This window comes from Macaca mulatta, chromosome 8 (assembly GCF_049350105.2).
Source record: "Macaca mulatta isolate MMU2019108-1 chromosome 8, T2T-MMU8v2.0, whole genome shotgun sequence".
Taxonomy (NCBI): domain Eukaryota; kingdom Metazoa; phylum Chordata; class Mammalia; order Primates; family Cercopithecidae; genus Macaca; species Macaca mulatta.
The window spans coordinates 970,873-988,596 of record NC_133413.1 but is presented as its reverse complement, the minus strand read 5'-3'; the positions used below and the strand labels follow the sequence as shown (position 1 = coordinate 988,596).

Below are 17,724 nucleotides of genomic sequence, written 5' to 3'. Positions count from 1 at the left end.
AAATAGACCAAATGGGTTTTGTGATAACTAGCACCGTGAGAAGAGGAAGGAGTGGAGTCATCAATGCCATGCAGTGCCCTTTATGTCAGTAACATGCTCAAAAGACAGGCTTATGTAATGGATAAATGCAAATATATAGATATGTGAAACTTGAAAGACAATAATATAAAAATGCAAACCAAACACCTCAAACTGGCCGCCCGGGGTGGGAGAGGCTGCACCTATATTATTTTAAGGATCCCTCTACCTCACCGGAGTCCTTTTCAAAGGACTAGAAAACAATGTGACAAAATATTTTGTTAATTCTGGTTGTGGGAATATGACTGTTTTATAAAATTATTTGTTCTTTTTTTGTCTTTAAAATGTTTCAAGGCTGGGCGCGGTGGCTCATGCCTGTAATTCCAGCACTCTGGGAGGCTGAGACCGGCGGATCACAAGGTCAGGAGATTGAGACCATCCTGGCTAGCATGCTGAAACCCTGTCTCTACTAAAAATACAAAAAATTAGCCGGACGTGGTGGTACATGCCTGTAGCCCCAGCTACTCAAGAGGCAGAGGCAGAGGCAGAAGAATTGCTTGAACCCGGGAGGCGGAGGTTGCAGTGAGCCGAGATCTTACCACTACGCTCCAGCCTGGTGACAGGCTGTAATCCTAGCACTTTGGGATCTTAAAAAAAAAAAAAAAAGCAAAACTGAAAAGGGCAAAGAAGGAAGAAATCATCCAAAGAAACAACAAAATAGCTCAAAAATAAGAGTCCAGTTAAACCCTTCTGGGGAAAAGAACTGAAGGGTGTAAGGGCCGGGGGAGGTTGTGGAGCGAGGAAAGAATCAGGAAATAAACGCGAGAGGAAAACCTTCCAGATGTAAACAGATGTAAGCTGACAAAGAAGCCCGAAGAAGTAGAATTGACAGGAAACAGCCCTTGATGTGTGGAACAGATCTGAGGAAGTCACACAGGGTGACACGAAAAACAGCAATGCGACTGCAGTGACCTCCGAGAAGATGGTAGCTTTAGAGATGACAGGAAATAGCATGTGCACAGTTGGTGCTCTTAAAGAAGACTGAAGAAATGAAAAAAATCAAAGATCTGAGAACACTAAGCATCTTAAAAAAAATGAAACATTTGTAACTGTTTATCTTCTGTTCCAAGAAAAAAAGTGATAAAGATGAATACCGTAAAATACCTTGATTTGTAACCAGACCTCAAGGACAAAGGCATCTTTTGGTAGCTCGAGGAAAAGAAAATCTGTAAAGGCAGGAGAGGTATAGGCCCTGAAAAAGCTTTCTCTTCAGTAAACTCCAACTTAATGTTTCAACTTCACAACATTTATATTCTCTTTATTTATAATGCTCACACTGATTGAGTCTTAGTTTCTCTGACAAAGTGAATTTTTTTTTTTTTTTGAGACAGAGTTTTGCTCTTGTTGCCCAGGCTGGAGTGCTGTGGCGTGATCTCGGCTCTCTACAACCTCTGCCTTCCGGGTTCAAGCGATTCTCCTGCCTCAGCCTCCGAAGTAGCTGGGATTACAGGCATAGGCCACCATGCCTGGCTAATTTTGTATTTTTAGTAGAGACGGGGTTTCTCCATGTTGGTCAGGCTGGTCTCGAACTCCCGACCTCAGGTGATCTGCCTGCCTCGGCCTCCCAAAGTGCTGGGATTACAGTCGTGAGCCACTGTGCCCGGCCTGTTGAAGTGAATTTTAACTTTGCCATCCTTGTTCTTGGCCTATTTCTTTGGTTGACTTTTGTCGTTCTTTGGATGGATTTTCATTGGGTTTTTGATGGCTTGAGAAAGATTATCAGTTGCCTTTTTACTTAAATGAAAACATGGCTGGCTAGAAGAGGACCACACCCCTTCCCTTGGGACCACACAGAAGTGGACGTCTCAGGCTCCAGGGAGGCTAAGTCTGAGGCTGGCCCGGCTCTCCTCCACGCCCCTGTGCTTATTCGTTCTCAAAGGACGTTGATACGTTTGGTTTTCTGCTAAGTTTCATTTTCAGTGTTTTGTTTCAAGTGCAAGAAACTGTGTTTATGTTCAGGCATGTTCTGTACATCTGGGTCTTCCAATGTCTCCAAACTCAGCCACTTAAAAGGGCCTCCGTGTGGACGCTTCCCACACCAGAGCTTGGGTAGGATCACACAGATGCAGCAGAAAAGCCTCACAGTTTCCTGTGTTTTCCAAACACGGCTTTTTCTCCCAGCCTCCTCAGTTGTTTTGTTCTTCTAATTTACTTCGGGTGACTTTTCCTTTTCTTTTTTTTCCAGTTCATCTTTGTTCAAGAAGATCATAATGAAAGCAAACATATTTTTTTCTTTTTTTTCCTTTCTCTCTTTTTTTTTCTTTTTTTTTCTGAGATGAAGTCTCACTCTGTCGCCCAGGCTGGAATGCAGTAGTACAATCTCGGCTCACTGCAACCTCCGTCTCCCGGGTTCAAGCGATTCCCCTGCCTCAGCCTCCCAAGTAGCCAGGACTACAGGTGCCCACCACCACACCTGGCTAATTTTTTGTATTTTTAGTAGAGACGGGGTTTCACCATATTAGCCAGGATGGTCTCAATCTCCTGACCTCTTGATCTGCTCACCTCAGCCTCCCCAAGTGCTGGGATTACAGGCGTGAGCCACTGTGCCTGGCCCAAACGTATTTTTTTTTCCTAGGAATTACAGCTGAACATCTTCTTTCTGCCTCTTCTTTTTCAGTGTGACTGCTAACAAAGAAAATGTGGTCAGGCACAGTTGCTGATTCTTGCAATCCCAGAACTTTGGGAGGTCTAGGTGGGAGGATTGCTTGAGCCCAGAGGTTTGAGACCAGCCTTGGCAACACGATGAGACCCCATCTCTACAAAATTTAAAAAATAGCCAGGTGTGGTGGTGCATGTTTGTGGTCCCAGCTACTTAGGAGGCTGAGGTGGGAGAATTACTTGAGCCTGGGAGGCCAAGGATGCAGTGAGCCACCATCGCCAATGCACTCCGGCCTGGGCGACAGAGTGAGATCCTCTCTCTGATTAAATAAATAGGAAGAATAAGAAATAAATTTAAATAATTAGCAGGCACATGTGTTTGACTTCCACTTTCTGGCCTCCACGTAGACGGCGCCCATGTGTTAGTGTCCTCAGGCCAGAGACTGGGCGGGGACCAAGCCTGGGTGCAGGAAAAGGAGTAAGGCCTGCACTTATGCCCACGAACGAAGGGTCTGAGGCACCTGGACCCTGGGCAGAGGTTCAAGGCCAGGTCTGAAGTGACGGCTGCTGCAGGGACGGGTGGGAGAACGTCCTCTCCGAGGCCAGCACCAGGGAGGCAGCCTGGGGGCCAGAGAGGGTCTCCTGCCCCTGGGGCACCTCAGGCTGCTTCACAACCAGGTGGCACGTGTCTGGACAGAGGGAGGAGGGAAACAAAGAACAAAAGGGACTAAGATGGCGTACTTCCGGGTTCTTCATAACCAACTTTCCCGCGCCCAGGGACAGACACAGGTCAACTGCGCAGGCGCAACCTGACTTCCGACCCAGGAAACCGAAACGTACCTGGCCGGGCCTACCACACGGCCCCGACCCGCCCATGTCCAGCCTACTGCCCTCCCACTCCCAGGCCCAAGACATAAAGCCGCTCCGGGCAGACACGTGGCGGGAACTTCGTCGGCCCTTCCTCATATGTGGACCCAGGAACTTCGCCCGAGAACGCCAGAGCGACTTCCTCGGCCTCCACCGCCGGAGACCGGTGAACTTCGCCCTTTCTTCTTTCACATTGGCTAGCTAATAAAGTTTCTTTTTACCTTGCCTACTTGCCTTTTCTCTGGCTCCTGCTCTGGTGGTCGCACAAAACAAATCAGCACGTCCTTCGGAGCCGCTCACCCTGCCCTGCACACAGTCCTGTGGGTCACACCCGCATCTCGGTGCTGAGGGACCGCAGTCCCGTGGGTCACACGTGGAATCTCGGTGCTGAGGGACCGCAGTCCCGTGGGTCACACGCGGAATCTCGGTGCTGAGGGACACAGTCCCGTGGGTCACACGCGGAATCTCGGTGCTGAGGGACACAGTCCCGTGGGTCACACGCGGAATCTCGGTGCTGAGGGACACAGTCCCGTGGGTCACACCCGCATCTCGGCGCTGAGGGACACAGTCCCGTGGGTCACACGCGGAATCTCGGCGCTGAGGGACACAGTCCCGTGGGTCACACGCGGAATCTCGGCGCTGAGGGACACAGTCCCGTGGGTCACACGCGGAATCTCGGCGCTGAGGGACACAGTCCCGTGGGTCACACGCGGAATCTCGGCGCTGAGGGACACAGTCCCGTGGGTCACACGCGGAATCTCGGCGCTGAGGGACACAGTCCCGTGGGTCACACGCGGAATCTCGGCGCTGAGGGACACAGTCCCGTGGGTCACACGCGGAATCTCGGCGCTGAGGGACACAGTCCCGTGGGTCACACGCGGAATCTCGGCGCTGAGGGACACAGTCCCGTGGGTCACACGCGGAATCTCGGCGCTGAGGGACACAGTCCCGTGGGTCACACGCGGAATCTCGGCGCTGAGGGACACAGTCCCGTGGGTCACACGCGGAATCTCGGCGCTGAGGGACACAGTCCCGTGGGTCACACGCGGAATCTCGGCGCTGAGGGACACAGTCCCGTGGGTCACACGCGGAATCTCGGCGCTGAGGGACACAGTCCCGTGGGTCACACGCGGAATCTCGGCGCTGAGGGACCGCAGAGCCGCTCCGCCCCTTCTGCGCTAAGGACAGTCCTGGGCGCGGACCCGCCGCCTCACTGACGGCTCCAGCGCCGCTTAGCGGCAGGAGGGACTCAATGCAGGCTTATTGGGACTCCGCGTCCACTGTGTGGAAAGATCAAACATTTGATTTATTTCAGACACTTTGTTTCTGTTTGTCATATATTACAGTATAATGTAGGCTACATTTTACATGTGTCCCACACTTGTGTGTGTCACATAATGCATGTACCACAGGCATCCAGGTGTGACGTGTGCATGTCATATACATGTGTCATACATGTAATATGCATGCATGTGTTGTGTGTCGGCGATGTGCGTGTGTCACGTATCGATGTGGGGCCATTCCTTTGTGCCCTCATTGCTGGGCTGGTCTCCAAGGACCTTTCTCTCACCTCTTTTCTCTCCTGGATGCCAGGCCCGGAGTTGAGGATCTTCCACATGACCCCAAGGAGGCTTTTCCAGCCCTGTGTCCGGGGATCCAGTGTCTTCGTGGGTGATAAGACTGGTTTGTATTTTCTCATCTATGGCCTTTCTTCTACATAGTGTTGCACTACGCTCTCCTTTATCTCTTTCCAGCATCTGGTGTTTTTTCCATTAGCACGAATCCTGCCATGTTGCAGGGTGTGGTGTTTGCCGGGAAACATGTCCTGTGGCACAGCTCATGTAGAGGACATTGGCTGCACAAAGCTGCAGACCAACAGCAAGCATCACTTTTCTCTTGTATGTTCAGGGATGTGCTTCATTGGTTCAGAAAACATCCTCTATAAATAAACTCCATGAGGCTGGGATTTAAATGCAGGAAGCAGCTGGCAGCTGAAACTACCTGTTGGACTATCTGTTTAAACATTCAAGAAGGATCTTGTGAAGTCTAAAGCAAACACAACAGCTTATTTGAGCTGTATATACGAGAGACTTAAACAAACCTCGTTTAATCCTCTTAAATGGTGCATCTTCCCCGCGGAAGCAGAACCTGCCAATTAGCTGAACATCCTGACAAAACCTCCCAGGGCTGCAGTGTAGGGGAGAAAGGTTTAAAAAGGTCTTTCAGAGGGCAGCCAACTGTGTGTCTGAATATCTCCTTGGGAGCAGTAAATGAAGACAGTACAGTCTAAAGAGAGGTCAGTGCCAGCAAGAGCCCCAGGAGCTCTGCAGACAAAGACAGGAAAAGCTGGGAGTGGAAAAGCTGAAAGTTCACATGTAAGGAAACCCACTGGTCCCTTAGTACAATCATGACTGCCTGTTTCGCCCAGTTCCTGAGTACAGTTGGTCTTCGTTGTGAAAATCAGTCTCAATTGGCCAGTGCTGGTGCTGGGATTGGAGCCCAGGTGGTTACAGCCCTGCTTCCAGGTGTGTAGTCCATGGAATCCCACAGGTGTCCATTCTACGGAAGGTTCCCAGCACCAGTGGGTCTCATGCATGATCAAAGTTAAAATCAGCTGGGCACGGGGGCATGGGGGCAGGGGGTCATGCACCCACAGTCCCAGTGGAGGTGGGAGAACTGTGTCAACTCAAGAGTTCCAAACCAGCCTGGACAGCACAGTGAGACCCTATCTCAAATAATTGTTTTAATTAAACATTTTTTGAAAAATTTTAAGTTAGTCCAAACACTAAGAGAAGAGAGTTAGGGTGTGAGGATGCGATAGTTGTGTTATTAAATCCAACTACTTGGCTTCCGTCGGGGAAGGGCCCGTCCTGCCGTGTGTCCCTTTCGGGGACCATCATGTTCTGCCCCTGTGATGGTCAGCGGGCCATGGACTTGCTCTCACATGTGACGTGCATAGACACTGACATGCACAGACAAGCATGTGCCAAAACTAAGCAAACCAATTAAAATCCATTTTGTGGCTGACTCTTGCTTGCTCTGCGCAAGAATGGTGCCTTCCAGATGGGAGCTGCTCCTGGAGCCCGGGCCCTGGCACAAGGAGGCGTGTGGTGACTGTAGTCATCCGTGTGCTGTGTGGGCAACAGATACGGCCTTGCTTTGCTCAGCCACTGAGATATTGGGGTTCAAGTGGCCATGGCCAACTGGATTAATCCAGGGAATCTGTCCTCTATAAACCACCTTTGGATGGATCCAGGTTCAATTTTGCAAAGTAAACTAGGCGATTTCCTTGGAACTTAGTGACTTTCTGGGTGTAAAGTCCCAGTCCCACGTGGGGTCCCAGCATCGGTGGTCTAGTTGCTGATGAAGATCAGACTCCAAGTCTAAATTTTCTGGAGATCTACGCCTGCCACAGGAGGCTGGTGAGTCCTGGGGTGGCCCTTGGATAGCTTCTGTGCAGTAGCAGCTACTGGAAGACCACAAAGATCCCTCAGGCTTCTGATCAGAAGAGCACCGACTTGGTTCTCAGGGACCTGGACGTACCCTCCTGCCCGCCCCCACTGGGGCCTCCGTGACTGCTGGGGAAGGCTGCTTCTGTCCTCACTCAGTGACTGGAAAGCTGCACTGGGTTCGGGAGAATGTTACCTCAATTTAAAGTATTGGTGATATTAAGATGGGAAAATAATCTTTATTTTTTATTAAGAAAATGTGGTAAATATAGAACATACATAATAGTATATGGAAGCTTTGAAATTTACTGATGAAATGAACCCCTGTGGAGAGGCCGATCCCCCCCAATCTATCAAAATCCCCCAGACCTCTGAAGCTGCTGCGGCTCCTTCCTGGCCCTGCGTTCCTGCTTCCCTGGGAGATGTGGCCACTCTCCGGCATTAAACAAAGTATTCCTTCATTTAAAAAATAGTTTCAATATCTGTACAATACATATTTTAGCATTTCTGAGATCTATTACGACGTTATTATTGTGTTCTCTGTGGCTTGCTTTGTTCTTCTTTTTACCTTTCTAAGATCCCACCATGTTGCTGTGTTTCGTTCAACCAGTGCTGATAGGGACATGTCTGCACTTGTCTCTCAGTGAACACTCACAAGAGATTTTCTAGGGTAAATATCTAGGAGTGGGAATTTCTGAGCCATAATGTGTGTGCAAGCCTGAACATTCATGCTTTCCTCCATATTCACTAGTAGATTCGTCTTCTAGTTGGTAAATGCAGCCACCCCTCAGGCTGGCAGTGTCCCTGTGACCTTCCATATGTGCCAGTGGGTGGTGTGAGTTCAAAGCTCGCTGTCCCCTCTATCTCACTGTGCCTCTCTTTCTGTCTCTCTGTCCCTGTCTCTCCCTCTCTCTGTCCCTGTCTCTCCCTCTCTCTGTCCCTGTCTGTCTCTGTCTTTCTCTCTGTCCCTGTCTCTGTCTCTACCTCTCTGGGACTCTCTCCCTCCCCACTGCACACTCCTTGGGGAGCAGGGCCAGGGTACCCCAGAAGACCTGCAGGAGAGACAGTGGTGAGCTGCTCCCACTTGAAAGAGGAAAGAACAGCGTCCCACGTTGGGCATCGAGAGGTGTTTGTGGCTCACGTCTGTCTCTCTTTCTCGCTGTCTGAAGCTGCCTGTCTCCTTCTCCGGCTATGTTTTGAGAAAGTAGTGGCAGAAGAGGCAGCCCTGTGGGGAATCAGGAAGAAGAGACTGTGATGGTGTCCAGAGGCTGGGAAGGTGACTGTGTTCTCAGAGGATTCCACACTCTCTGGGAAACTGAGGCAGGAGAGCAGAGCTGGGGCAGAGTGAGGAGGAAGTAAAATGGGCAAATCTGAAATTCGAGGTGAAGGCAGCTCTCAATGTGCCTACGTTGCTCATTGAGGAAGAAATTCTGAGGCTGCAGGAGCCAACATTGGGAATGCCCGTGTTTCAGTCTTCTGGGAGCTGGAGTGCCGGGTCTAAAGGCGGGAGAGCTGTGGAGGAGATGAGGCCCTGCAGAGGTTCAGGGCCAAGGGAGGGGCCTTCCCTGCTGGCCTCTCGGGGGCAGGTACAAGTCCAGAGTCTTTCGATTGAGTTTCTCCGGTTGTAACAAGCTAAAAGGTAGTGGGAGAAGATGTCCTTTTCCCAGGCGAGAGTCACACCTGGGGGAGTTTCAGAGAAGTGGGAGCCCAGGTGACAGAAGGGCCCCCACGTTTCAGGAAGCCCCTGGGACTGGAGAAACAGAGCAAAGGCCTGCTTTGGGAAGTGCAAAATCTTGACCTAATTTGAACTGGTCAAGACCCTGTTCCCGGTGTTCAGGGCAGCCTCATGCCAGCCCCGGTGCCTGGCCACGGGCATGGTGGTCTCTCACTGGAGTGAGGAGGACTCGTCCTTCTCCATGGAGAAGGTTTGGAGACAGCGCCCACCCGAGTGTGCAGGATTTACAGATGCGGAAGTGGGGGGAGTGGGGTCTGCAGCAGTCAGGGCTGTGAGGGAGCTCTCTCTAAAGAGATGAACATGGCCGGGCGCGGTGGCTCAAGCCTGTAATCCCAGCACTTTGGGAGGCCGAGACGGGTGGATCACGAGGTCAGGAGATCGAGACCATCCTGGCTAACACGGTGAAACCCCGTCTCTACTAAAAAATACAAAAAAACTAGCCGGGCGAGGTGGCGGGCGCCTGTAGTCCCAGCTACTCCGGAGGCTGAGGCAGGAGAATGGCCTGAACCCAGGAGGCGGAGCTTGCAGTGAGCTGAGATCCGGCCACTGCACTCCAGCAAGGGGGACAGAGTGAGACTCCGTCTCAAAAAAAAAAAAAAAAAAAAAAAAAAAAAAAAAAAGAGATGAACATGTTTTCTTAGCTGTGACAGTACAGCCCTCAGTGTTCTCTTATTCAATGGATTTTTTGCTAACAGGAACCTCAGAATGGAAGTTTGTGCTCACATCGGAAAATCTGCTCAGCCCAGGCTCCTGATGGGCCTTCCGTGCACCCCGCACCCCTGCTCAGCATTGATTGCTCTTTGGGTCGTATCATCATCCGCATCTTTGTTCCTAAGTTGTTGGTCTAAATAACATTCTAGAATATGGCAATGGCAACACGAGAGAAGACGGGGCCTTGAATCTGAGAACTGGGCTTGGGATTAAGAAGTCAGGGCTGGATTTTAGGGCATGGAGGTGGAATGACGGATGGGCCTCTGCGCTCCCGTCTGCAGCCTCCAGGCAGAAGCCGCTGCTGACAGGAGAGTCTGGTGAGGTCCCAGGTGGATGGTTTGCTCCAAACTGTGGAGCACGAGGTGCGATTAATTTCCGGACTATGTAACCTTGTGAACACATCACCAGCAGCATCCTGGAAAGTTACTTCAAGGAACATCTGGTCCCTAATATTTTGTTTATGAACGTCATCGGTGGAGTGACATCATGTCATTTACTGACATGGCGTTTGATTAAGTTTAATCATACTAAGTTATTGCCACAACGAGGCCGTACGAAGTCGCCAATAAGTGTTTTGCTGAATTAATTAGCCAATGTGAAAAGTCACTGGGGAACATTGAATCTCATAGTGCTCTCAGCAAACCAGCAAATACAGTGACAGAGAAACACTGGGAATAGCACTGGGAACATAATAATAATGTAGGTGTCGGCCGTTTTTGCCACTGCTATTATTGCATGAAGCATCATGCTCATTAAACATATCTTACTTGTAAATATTTGTGTGTGATCCAAAATGTTTGCTTTGCTGTCGTTGTCTCCACTTGAGGAAACAGGCAGGGGCTTGCCCTGCCGATGTGGAAAAATTTCACCAAAAATCGATATTGACGCTCGGCACAGGTGAGCAGAGTGTGCGTCCAGTCAGGACAGGTTACGCCATGCGGACAAGCAGCTTGAAAATCTCAGTGATTTGAAGGAAAAAAACATTCTTTTTTGTTCTTGTCACGTGTACATAAAATTTGACCCAGGGGTTCTGCTCTGTGGTGTCCCCCAGGACCCAGGTGAGGGGCTCGGACACTGGACACACAGGTTTCTCGCAGGCTCAGAAGCTTCCACTTGGAGCTGATGTGCTGGTTTCTGTTTACGTTCCATCAGCTGGAGGAAGTCACACAGCAGATGCCAGAGGACCAGCATGGGAGGGCTGTTCTGCAACCAGGACACCTGCCGTGGTGCCCCACTTTCTCCAGGAAACAAGGACACCCGCACGGAGTGCCCGCGCGAGAGTCAGCAACCAGCCTCGGCTGTGGGGTTCCTGCAACGCGTGTTCCTGCCGGGGTTCTCCTTCCTGCCATTCCGAGCTACGGTGGGGATCACGCACCCCATACGTGGAGCCCAGGGACAGCGCAGCCCGGGGAGTGCCCCCCCAGCCAGGAAGTCTGACCTTCAGAGAACGGGGAAGACCATCTTCCACTTTACGCTGCCTGGGCGACTGTAAACGTGGATTCCACCGTCTCAGACAGTAGACGATTCCCAGTCTTACTGGGAGGAGCCTGTTGCTCATCTAGGTATGTGGCTGCTGTCGGCTTCCAGAAACGCTGCAAGGAAGGGCATTGCTTTGGCAGAACGTGTGGGGAGATGGGCTGGGAGGGGAGGCTTTCCTCTCCCCACACTGGGAATTCAGGTTCTAGCCCCAGGGTCCTGGTCGTGTCCAGCATCCCAGGAGCATGAGCGAGACGCTGTTGTGTCCACCTGCTATGTGCAGTCAGGGACCAGCTGCAGAGTGCACTGTGCATCATTTAGACTCTGCAGGCTCAAGTGAAAACCTAGCTCTGCCACTGCTCTCTGGATGACCTTGTCACCTCCCTCTCCTCCTTTGAAAAGTGTGGGAAATGCTGCTTTTCATCATTTCCAAGTCACCATGTATTGTGGCTTAAACAGCAGTGTTATTTCTTTCTCAGTGACACATAACATATTGCCGTGTTTTTCAACAGATGCTGTCTTGGATGCAGTGAAGTCTGGCGATGGCTGTTTCAGAAGCCGTTAGGATGGTGAAGTGAGACAATGTGAACGGGGTGTTTTGTGAGGCTTGGTGCTGCATAAATGCTATAGCCATCATTTTAGAGCAAGAATTGCTTGAAATGTTTCTTTCTCTCAAATTTATGAAAAGATTAGAAAATAGTTCTAAAAATTAAAAATTGTTCTGGTCAGAGCGGCTTACATGATGGCAGTAAAAATGTGCACAGATTCATGGTCCCACTGCATGCACTTGGTGTGGAGAGAACGAAATGTGGAGGCCGGTGATACCAAGAACACCCCGTGAGCCGCGCTGGGTGCAGCCTCCACGGCAGGCGAGCAGTGACACCGCAGTTTCCTCTCCTCCGGCGTCCACGCTTCCTGTGCCCACGTGCTGGAGGCTCACTCTTCACGCCCCCCTCTCAGTTACGTGTCTATGGGGCTGAGACGGGGAAGGAAGTCGGTGAAGCTGGTTGGATCTTCCCAGGGATGTTCTGTGTGCAAGGCTCGGGGGCAAGGACGGCTGGGGGAGTCAGACCGTCAGAGAAGCTGAGGGGTGGATGGAGCCTCACCATGCCTGAGTCCCTGTTTTCCAGCTGCAGGTGCTGACCCTCCAGAGCTTTGTTTGCCAGCCCCTTGCAGCTGTGATCTGGAGTCAGCCAGGCATTCCTCCTTTTCCAATAGATTTTATTAAGTGCTTGATGTGTGCCAAGCCAAGTGTCTGACTTACTGCATGCCCGAGAAGCCATGCTGTTGCGGGAATTTCCTCCGCAAACCTGAAGGAATTGAACTTCAGGAATGGCTGGAACCCTGGAGAGAGAGAACCAGGTTTCTGGAGGAAAATCACTCCTTTTAAGGAAGCAGCATCCTGGACCCTCGAGGCCCTGGAGGAAGTGGGCAGCACAGCTAGGAGTCAGGTGTGGCTGGAGGACAGCCGTCGCACCTGCGAAATTCTGTCTGTGGTATGTGGTTCCTTCCTGGCGCTGGGAACCACCTGACACTTGCATTCTTCCCTTTTCCTTTCTATTCTCTTTCAAGTCATCCCCCTTGAGCCAGCCCTCCAGTCCAGGCCAAATCCCAGCCTGCCCTCGGTCCGCTGTTGTTGGGCCTGCACCCGAGCCATGAGCACACACAGTGATTGTGGCAGCAGAAGCTTCTTCTGGGCTCAGACTTAGGCTGATGCTGCGCGTCAGGACCTGCCGCAGTCTCGCTGGGCTTCCTGGGACTCACTGGTTGTGGGCTGGGATTGTAAAGCGTGGAATGACTCTGGAAGCTGGGCGTCATTCCTTGTGGTTTTCCAAGCTTGGTCTCTGATGTGACTCCAGGTCTTAGGAGACATGCTGAATATTTATTATGCTTACATTCAAGCAACATTAACCCTCAAGGTTGACCTAGCTCCCCGACCTTTTTTCTCAGAAGGAAGAGCACTGACGGGACATTTTTCCAGTATGGATTCCTCCCAACTCTGAGAAGTTGGAGACACACGGATTCCTCAGCCAGCTCCCATCTACAGACGTGCTGTAGTCACAAGGACTGTGACTAAGGCTCAGTCCCTGAGGAGCACCTTGGCATGGGCTGCTTTAGGCCGTACAGACCCAGTTTTATCCACTTTATGTGAAGAAAGCCAACAAGGGACATGGAGTGTGTTCTGCAGGTGTTAGCGGCTGCGGTGGCTGGTGCTCCGTGGGGATGACGGAGGGAAGGCTCCTCCCTCTGTGGGCCCCAATGTCTGTGCTGGAATCAGCTCTGCAGCTGTGTCCGGGGCAGCCAGAGACCACACACGGCAGGCTCACAGCTCTGTTCCACGAGAACTTTGTACACAAAAGCAGATGGGCTGGGCTTGACCTCTGCATCATAATCTGCTGACCCCTGGGTAAGAGATTTTAAATATTTACTTAATTCTATTCAACGGAAGGGGTGATATACTGAGGAGTGAATAATGGGAAAGACCTGATTCAGCTGTATCAGGAAGGACTGGTGTAAATTCAACTTATTAACTGAAATCACAATATTCAATGTATTATGCCTTTAGGGGTAAAAGTGGGTCACACATGAGCAGCATGCGCTTCACTGGCCAGGCAGGACACCTCGGCGTTTAGATAAACGGTTCCGACGCTTACCCAGGTTGGAGGCTGTTAGTAGTGAAGTGTCTGGAGTTCTGGATACTTTTCTGGCTTTGCTATATTTGTGTGAGCTTGTGCACAGTTAGAGGTTTGGGCTAAATTTGGGTAGAAATGGGTGATTCACAGGATGCAAAAGTTCTGTGGACCCTTTTTTTCCCCAGTTGATTAATGTTGTAAAGATTAGAATATTGTTACACAAAAATCTGGATTTTTAGTTTCTTTCACATTGGAATAGCTGCCAACATCGTGCCTGCATTCATCTCTCTAGGGTAACGCTGGCTGCAGTGGAGACGGCTGCCCCCCAGTGGGGCGTGTGTACTCAGCCCGTAGCCCCCGCCCTCCGGACTCCATTTGCCTCCTCTGTCAGGTTTGCACCTCATCATTGGCTTCTAATTTTGTGTCCCTGGACTGCAAGACCTACAAGTCTCCCAGCACAACCAGATTCTATGATTCTATTCAAAAAGAAGCCAGTGAGGCTAGCGTATCACCGTGTTGATGAATTCACAGGATTAACTCTGGGAGCTGGGGGCAGTTTGTATTCTTCCTCCAGATACTCTCTGCTTCTCCTGGCTGGAAAGGTTCTGCTACTCATCCCGTGGTCAGGCCCAGCCAATGGAACGGGAACCGAAGTGACTCTGCCCCTTACTGGCAGAAACTTTAAAAGCCGCCCAACGTTCCTGCACCCTCCCCCTCTGCCACGAGCCTGGCAGTGCTCAGGATGGTACAATTATTTCACCTGGGCCTGAGGATACGGGAGCTACTCCCAGCCTGCAGTGGAACAGAAGCATGGACAGGTGATTAAGCTTTGCGTTTTCGAGCTACAGAGGTTTTGAGGTTGTTCGCTACCATGCTTTGTCCCTACAAACCCAGTCATGGAGAAGGCCAGTGGCAGAGCCTGAGCCGCTCGCACATCTGTTCACCAGTATCCAGAATAACAATAGATTTTTAAAACATTCCTGAGAAAATTCTGGGAGTTGCATATTGGCCAGTCTTATTCTCTAAAGTTGCTCCTTCTAAAGGGTGGGATGACTGAAAATTTCAGAAAAGCAAACCATTGCTGAAAGGCAACATTATTTCTGTTGGCAGAAGGCGGCTTGAGCAATCTAGATTTTCCACGGTTCACCAATTACTTTTTGAGGAAATATGGCCATGAGATGAATCGAACATGATTCCTACCTTTAAGGAACTCAGAGAAGTGAATTAAAGGAAGTCACAGATCAGACAACCAACCACACAAAGTTTCTAGGAGCAAACTTTGTTACGTTCGGCAAGTCACTCTTACCCGCTGTTTTGCCTTCTGAGGTTTCAGTTACTCTCCGTCAATCACAGTCCAAAAACATTCAATGAAAAATTCCAGAAATAAACAATTCATACGTTTTAAATCGTGTTTCATTCTGAGTAGCGTGATGAAGTCTCATGCCATCCCATTCAGCCCCACCTGGGGTGTGACTCCTCCCTTTTCCAGCAGACCCGCCCTGTCCACACCACCGGCCTGTCCAGCAGACCCGCCCTGTCCACACCACCGGCCTGTCCAGCAGACCCGCCCTGTCTACACCACCTGCCTGTCCAGCAGACCCGCCCTGTCTACACTACCTGCCTGTTAGCCACTTAGTGGCCCTCTTGGTCGTCAGATCCCTTGTTTTCAAGGAACCCTCGTTTTACTTAATAATGGCCCCAGAGGGCCAGAGTGGTGGTGCTGTAATTCAGAAATAGGAAAGAGATGCTGCAAAGTGACTCCTTTAAGTAAACAGGTGAAAGTTCTTGACTTACTAAGGAGAAAATCCTGCGCTGAGGTTCCTAATGTCTATGGTAAGAATGAATCTTCTATGCACGAGCTTGTGAGGAAGGAAAAAGAAATGCATCCAGGTTTTGCTGTCACACCTCAGAGTGCAAAAGGTACAGCCACAGTGCACAGTAAGTGCTTGGTTCGGATAAAAAGGCCATTGGGGGTGGAGGGGAGGACAGGAAAAGAATCACATTCTGATTGATGGCAATTGGGCTTGGTACCATCTGTAGTTTCAGGCATCTGCTGGGGGTCTTGGAAGGTATCCTCCTCAGATAGAGGGGGACTACGAGCTCTCTCAGTATCCACAATAACAATAGATTTTTGAAACATTCCTGAGAAAATTCTGGGAGTTGCATATTGGCCAGTCTTATTCTCTAACATTGTTCCTTCTAGAGGGTGGGATGACTGTATTACTTGTTCCTTCTAGAGGGTGGGATCACTTTATTACTTGTACTAATCTTAATTCTTTTTTATTCTTCTATGAGAATCTTCAGTTTAAATATTACATTGTCACTAGTTCACTTTCAATGTTCTACTAGTTCTTCATGTGTCACTTATAGACTCTATTCCTCTTTTCATTGCATTGTTCATGTGATAATTCCATGGCCTGAAAGGGTTACTGTATCTCCTGAAAGTATTCCACTGAAGCTGTGGGGTTTGCAGGAGGAGGTGTCAAGTGTGCCTGCCAACCCTGAGAAATAGCTCCTTGCCCGTGTTCAGGACACCGGACCACAGGTCTGGCCTCTGCCCTATTTTAGCCTAAAATTAGAAGAGGAGCTTTACCTCCCTGGTAGTTTTTTCCTCTCATCTACAGAAGAAGAGACTTGAAACACAGTGTGGATGCTTTCCAAGGTTCTTTCTGACTCTAGGTTTCTACCGTACTTTACGGCAAAGGCTGACATTGTTGTGGAAAGTCACAACTTTGGGACTTTCATGACTGTATTTTCTTTCCACATTTCTTTGAGCGAACGGTGGAATGTTGGCAGGAAGTCCATTTACAAAGTCAGGGAAAACTCACCAAGTCTTAGCAGAAATTGTAACCTGGATTCATTCTCATTCTCCTAATAAGACGGTGTCAGTGAGTGATGAGTGTCGAGTAACAAACGAGAATGACTAAACAGGAGGCAGTACCAGCTGTCCAAGGCAGCACAAATTGGGTAGTTTGAGGCATGTGCTTGGAATGCAGGAACGATGCCTGCCTTAGGAGCCGACGAGGCAGGTGGCAGCATGAACACTGTTACCATGATGTATGGATGGCAAGAAACACGCACTCAGCACCTGAGTCAGGAACTACAACCATTGCATGAGACGGTTGCACCCAGCCCAGTCGTGATAATCCTCACAGCCAACTGGGACGCAGGAGGAACAGCAGGAGATGACTCCGTCAGCACTTGTGCATAAAACTGTGGCTCTATAAGGGTGCACAAGGGGTCAGGTGGCCTCTGACAATCAGATTTGGCAAAAACTCACAATGTCACAAAAGACTTTTTAGATGCTCAGGGAAGGCAATGGGCTTCTTCCCTTCCTCTTAATGTAGATCACCTTGGAGCTGTGGTACGCTGCGCTTGCCTGTGTGCATTGTGGGACATGGTATAGGGTAGAGGCTGAAGTCCACTTGCCCCATTGGCACAGGGGTTTTTCCCAATCTGTGAAGAAACTTTTAAAGCTATTCGTAGTGAGTGTATTTGATTTAAGATAAGCAGAATAAAAATTCTATGATCTTTCAAAGTTTTCAAACCTGCAGGATTCTTGGAAGCTGGGAGAGACAGTGCATTTTTGAATCTCAACTAAGTAGCAAAACCCAAAACATCATTAATAAAACCAAGTGACTAAAGACCCTAAACTATATTCGGATGAGGTTAAACCAAAAGCCTCCAGACTGCATGATGCTGGTGTCTGTGTAGGAGGAAGCAGAGGCTCACACGGAGCACCAGGAAGGGTCCACGACCCCAGATGTGCAGGAGTCACCATGGGGAAGCGTCCACGACCCCAGACGTGCAGGAGTCGCCACAGGGAAGCGTCCATGACCCCAGACGTGCAGGAGTCGCCACGGGGAAGCGTCCAGGACCCCAGACGTGCAGGAGTCGCCATGGGGAAGCGTCCACGACCCCAGACGTGCAGGAGTCTCCACGGGGAAGCGTCCAGGACCCCAGACGTGCAGGAGTCACCACGGGGAAGCGTCCAGGACCCCAGACGTGCAGGAGTTGTTACAGAGAAGCACAGCAGCCCAGGCCAAGAGCTGTGACTGACACAGGTGGGGTTTACTCGTCCAGTATTTGATGAGTCAAAAAGGACTGAGGGACTGGGGTCTCTGACTCCTGGGAACCCTTGATTCTGATAAGCCAGGCTTCTTTCTATGAATGAAAA

At 50.2% G+C, this 17,724-nt stretch overlaps 1 protein-coding gene and 1 long non-coding RNA gene across 2 annotated transcripts; one reads left to right on the top strand and one right to left on the bottom strand.

Moving 5' to 3' along the window:
- Nucleotides 1-3,069: 3,069 nt before the first annotated feature.
- LOC144330656 (uncharacterized) lies at nt 3,070-5,161 on the bottom strand. Its single transcript, XM_077942894.1, has 3 exons — nt 5,103-5,161; nt 3,765-4,774; nt 3,070-3,365 (listed from the first exon to the last, which is right to left on the bottom strand). The coding sequence occupies exons 1-3, from the start codon at nt 5,159-5,161 to the stop codon at nt 3,217-3,219; spliced, it is 1,218 nt and encodes a 405-aa protein (XP_077799020.1). The 3' UTR covers nt 3,070-3,216.
- Nucleotides 5,162-7,546: 2,385 nt separating this feature from the next.
- On the top strand, nt 7,547-14,953 carry LOC144330663 (uncharacterized). The gene is made up of 4 exons (XR_013397006.1): nt 7,547-7,662; nt 9,720-9,755; nt 10,591-13,321; nt 13,840-14,953. It is a non-coding gene; the product is annotated as an uncharacterized LOC144330663 (long non-coding RNA).
- The last annotated feature ends 2,771 nt before the right edge of the window (nt 14,954-17,724 follow it).

What these genes read in the sequence shown, in the direction of transcription:
- LOC144330656 (XM_077942894.1), bottom strand. Translation starts at nt 5,161, where the DNA reads ATGTGGAAGATCCTCAACTCCGGGCCTGGCATCCAGGAGAGAAAAGAG. An exon ending in AGAAAAGAGGTGAGAGAAAG is followed by an intron (nt 4,775 to 5,102) that starts GTCCTTGGAGAC and finishes CCTGCCGCTAAG; the next exon opens with CGGCGCTGGAGCCGTCAGTG. An exon ending in AGAAAAGGCAAGTAGGCAAG is followed by an intron (nt 3,366 to 3,764) that starts GTAAAAAGAAAC and finishes CCCTCTGTCCAG; the next exon opens with ACACGTGCCACCTGGTTGTG.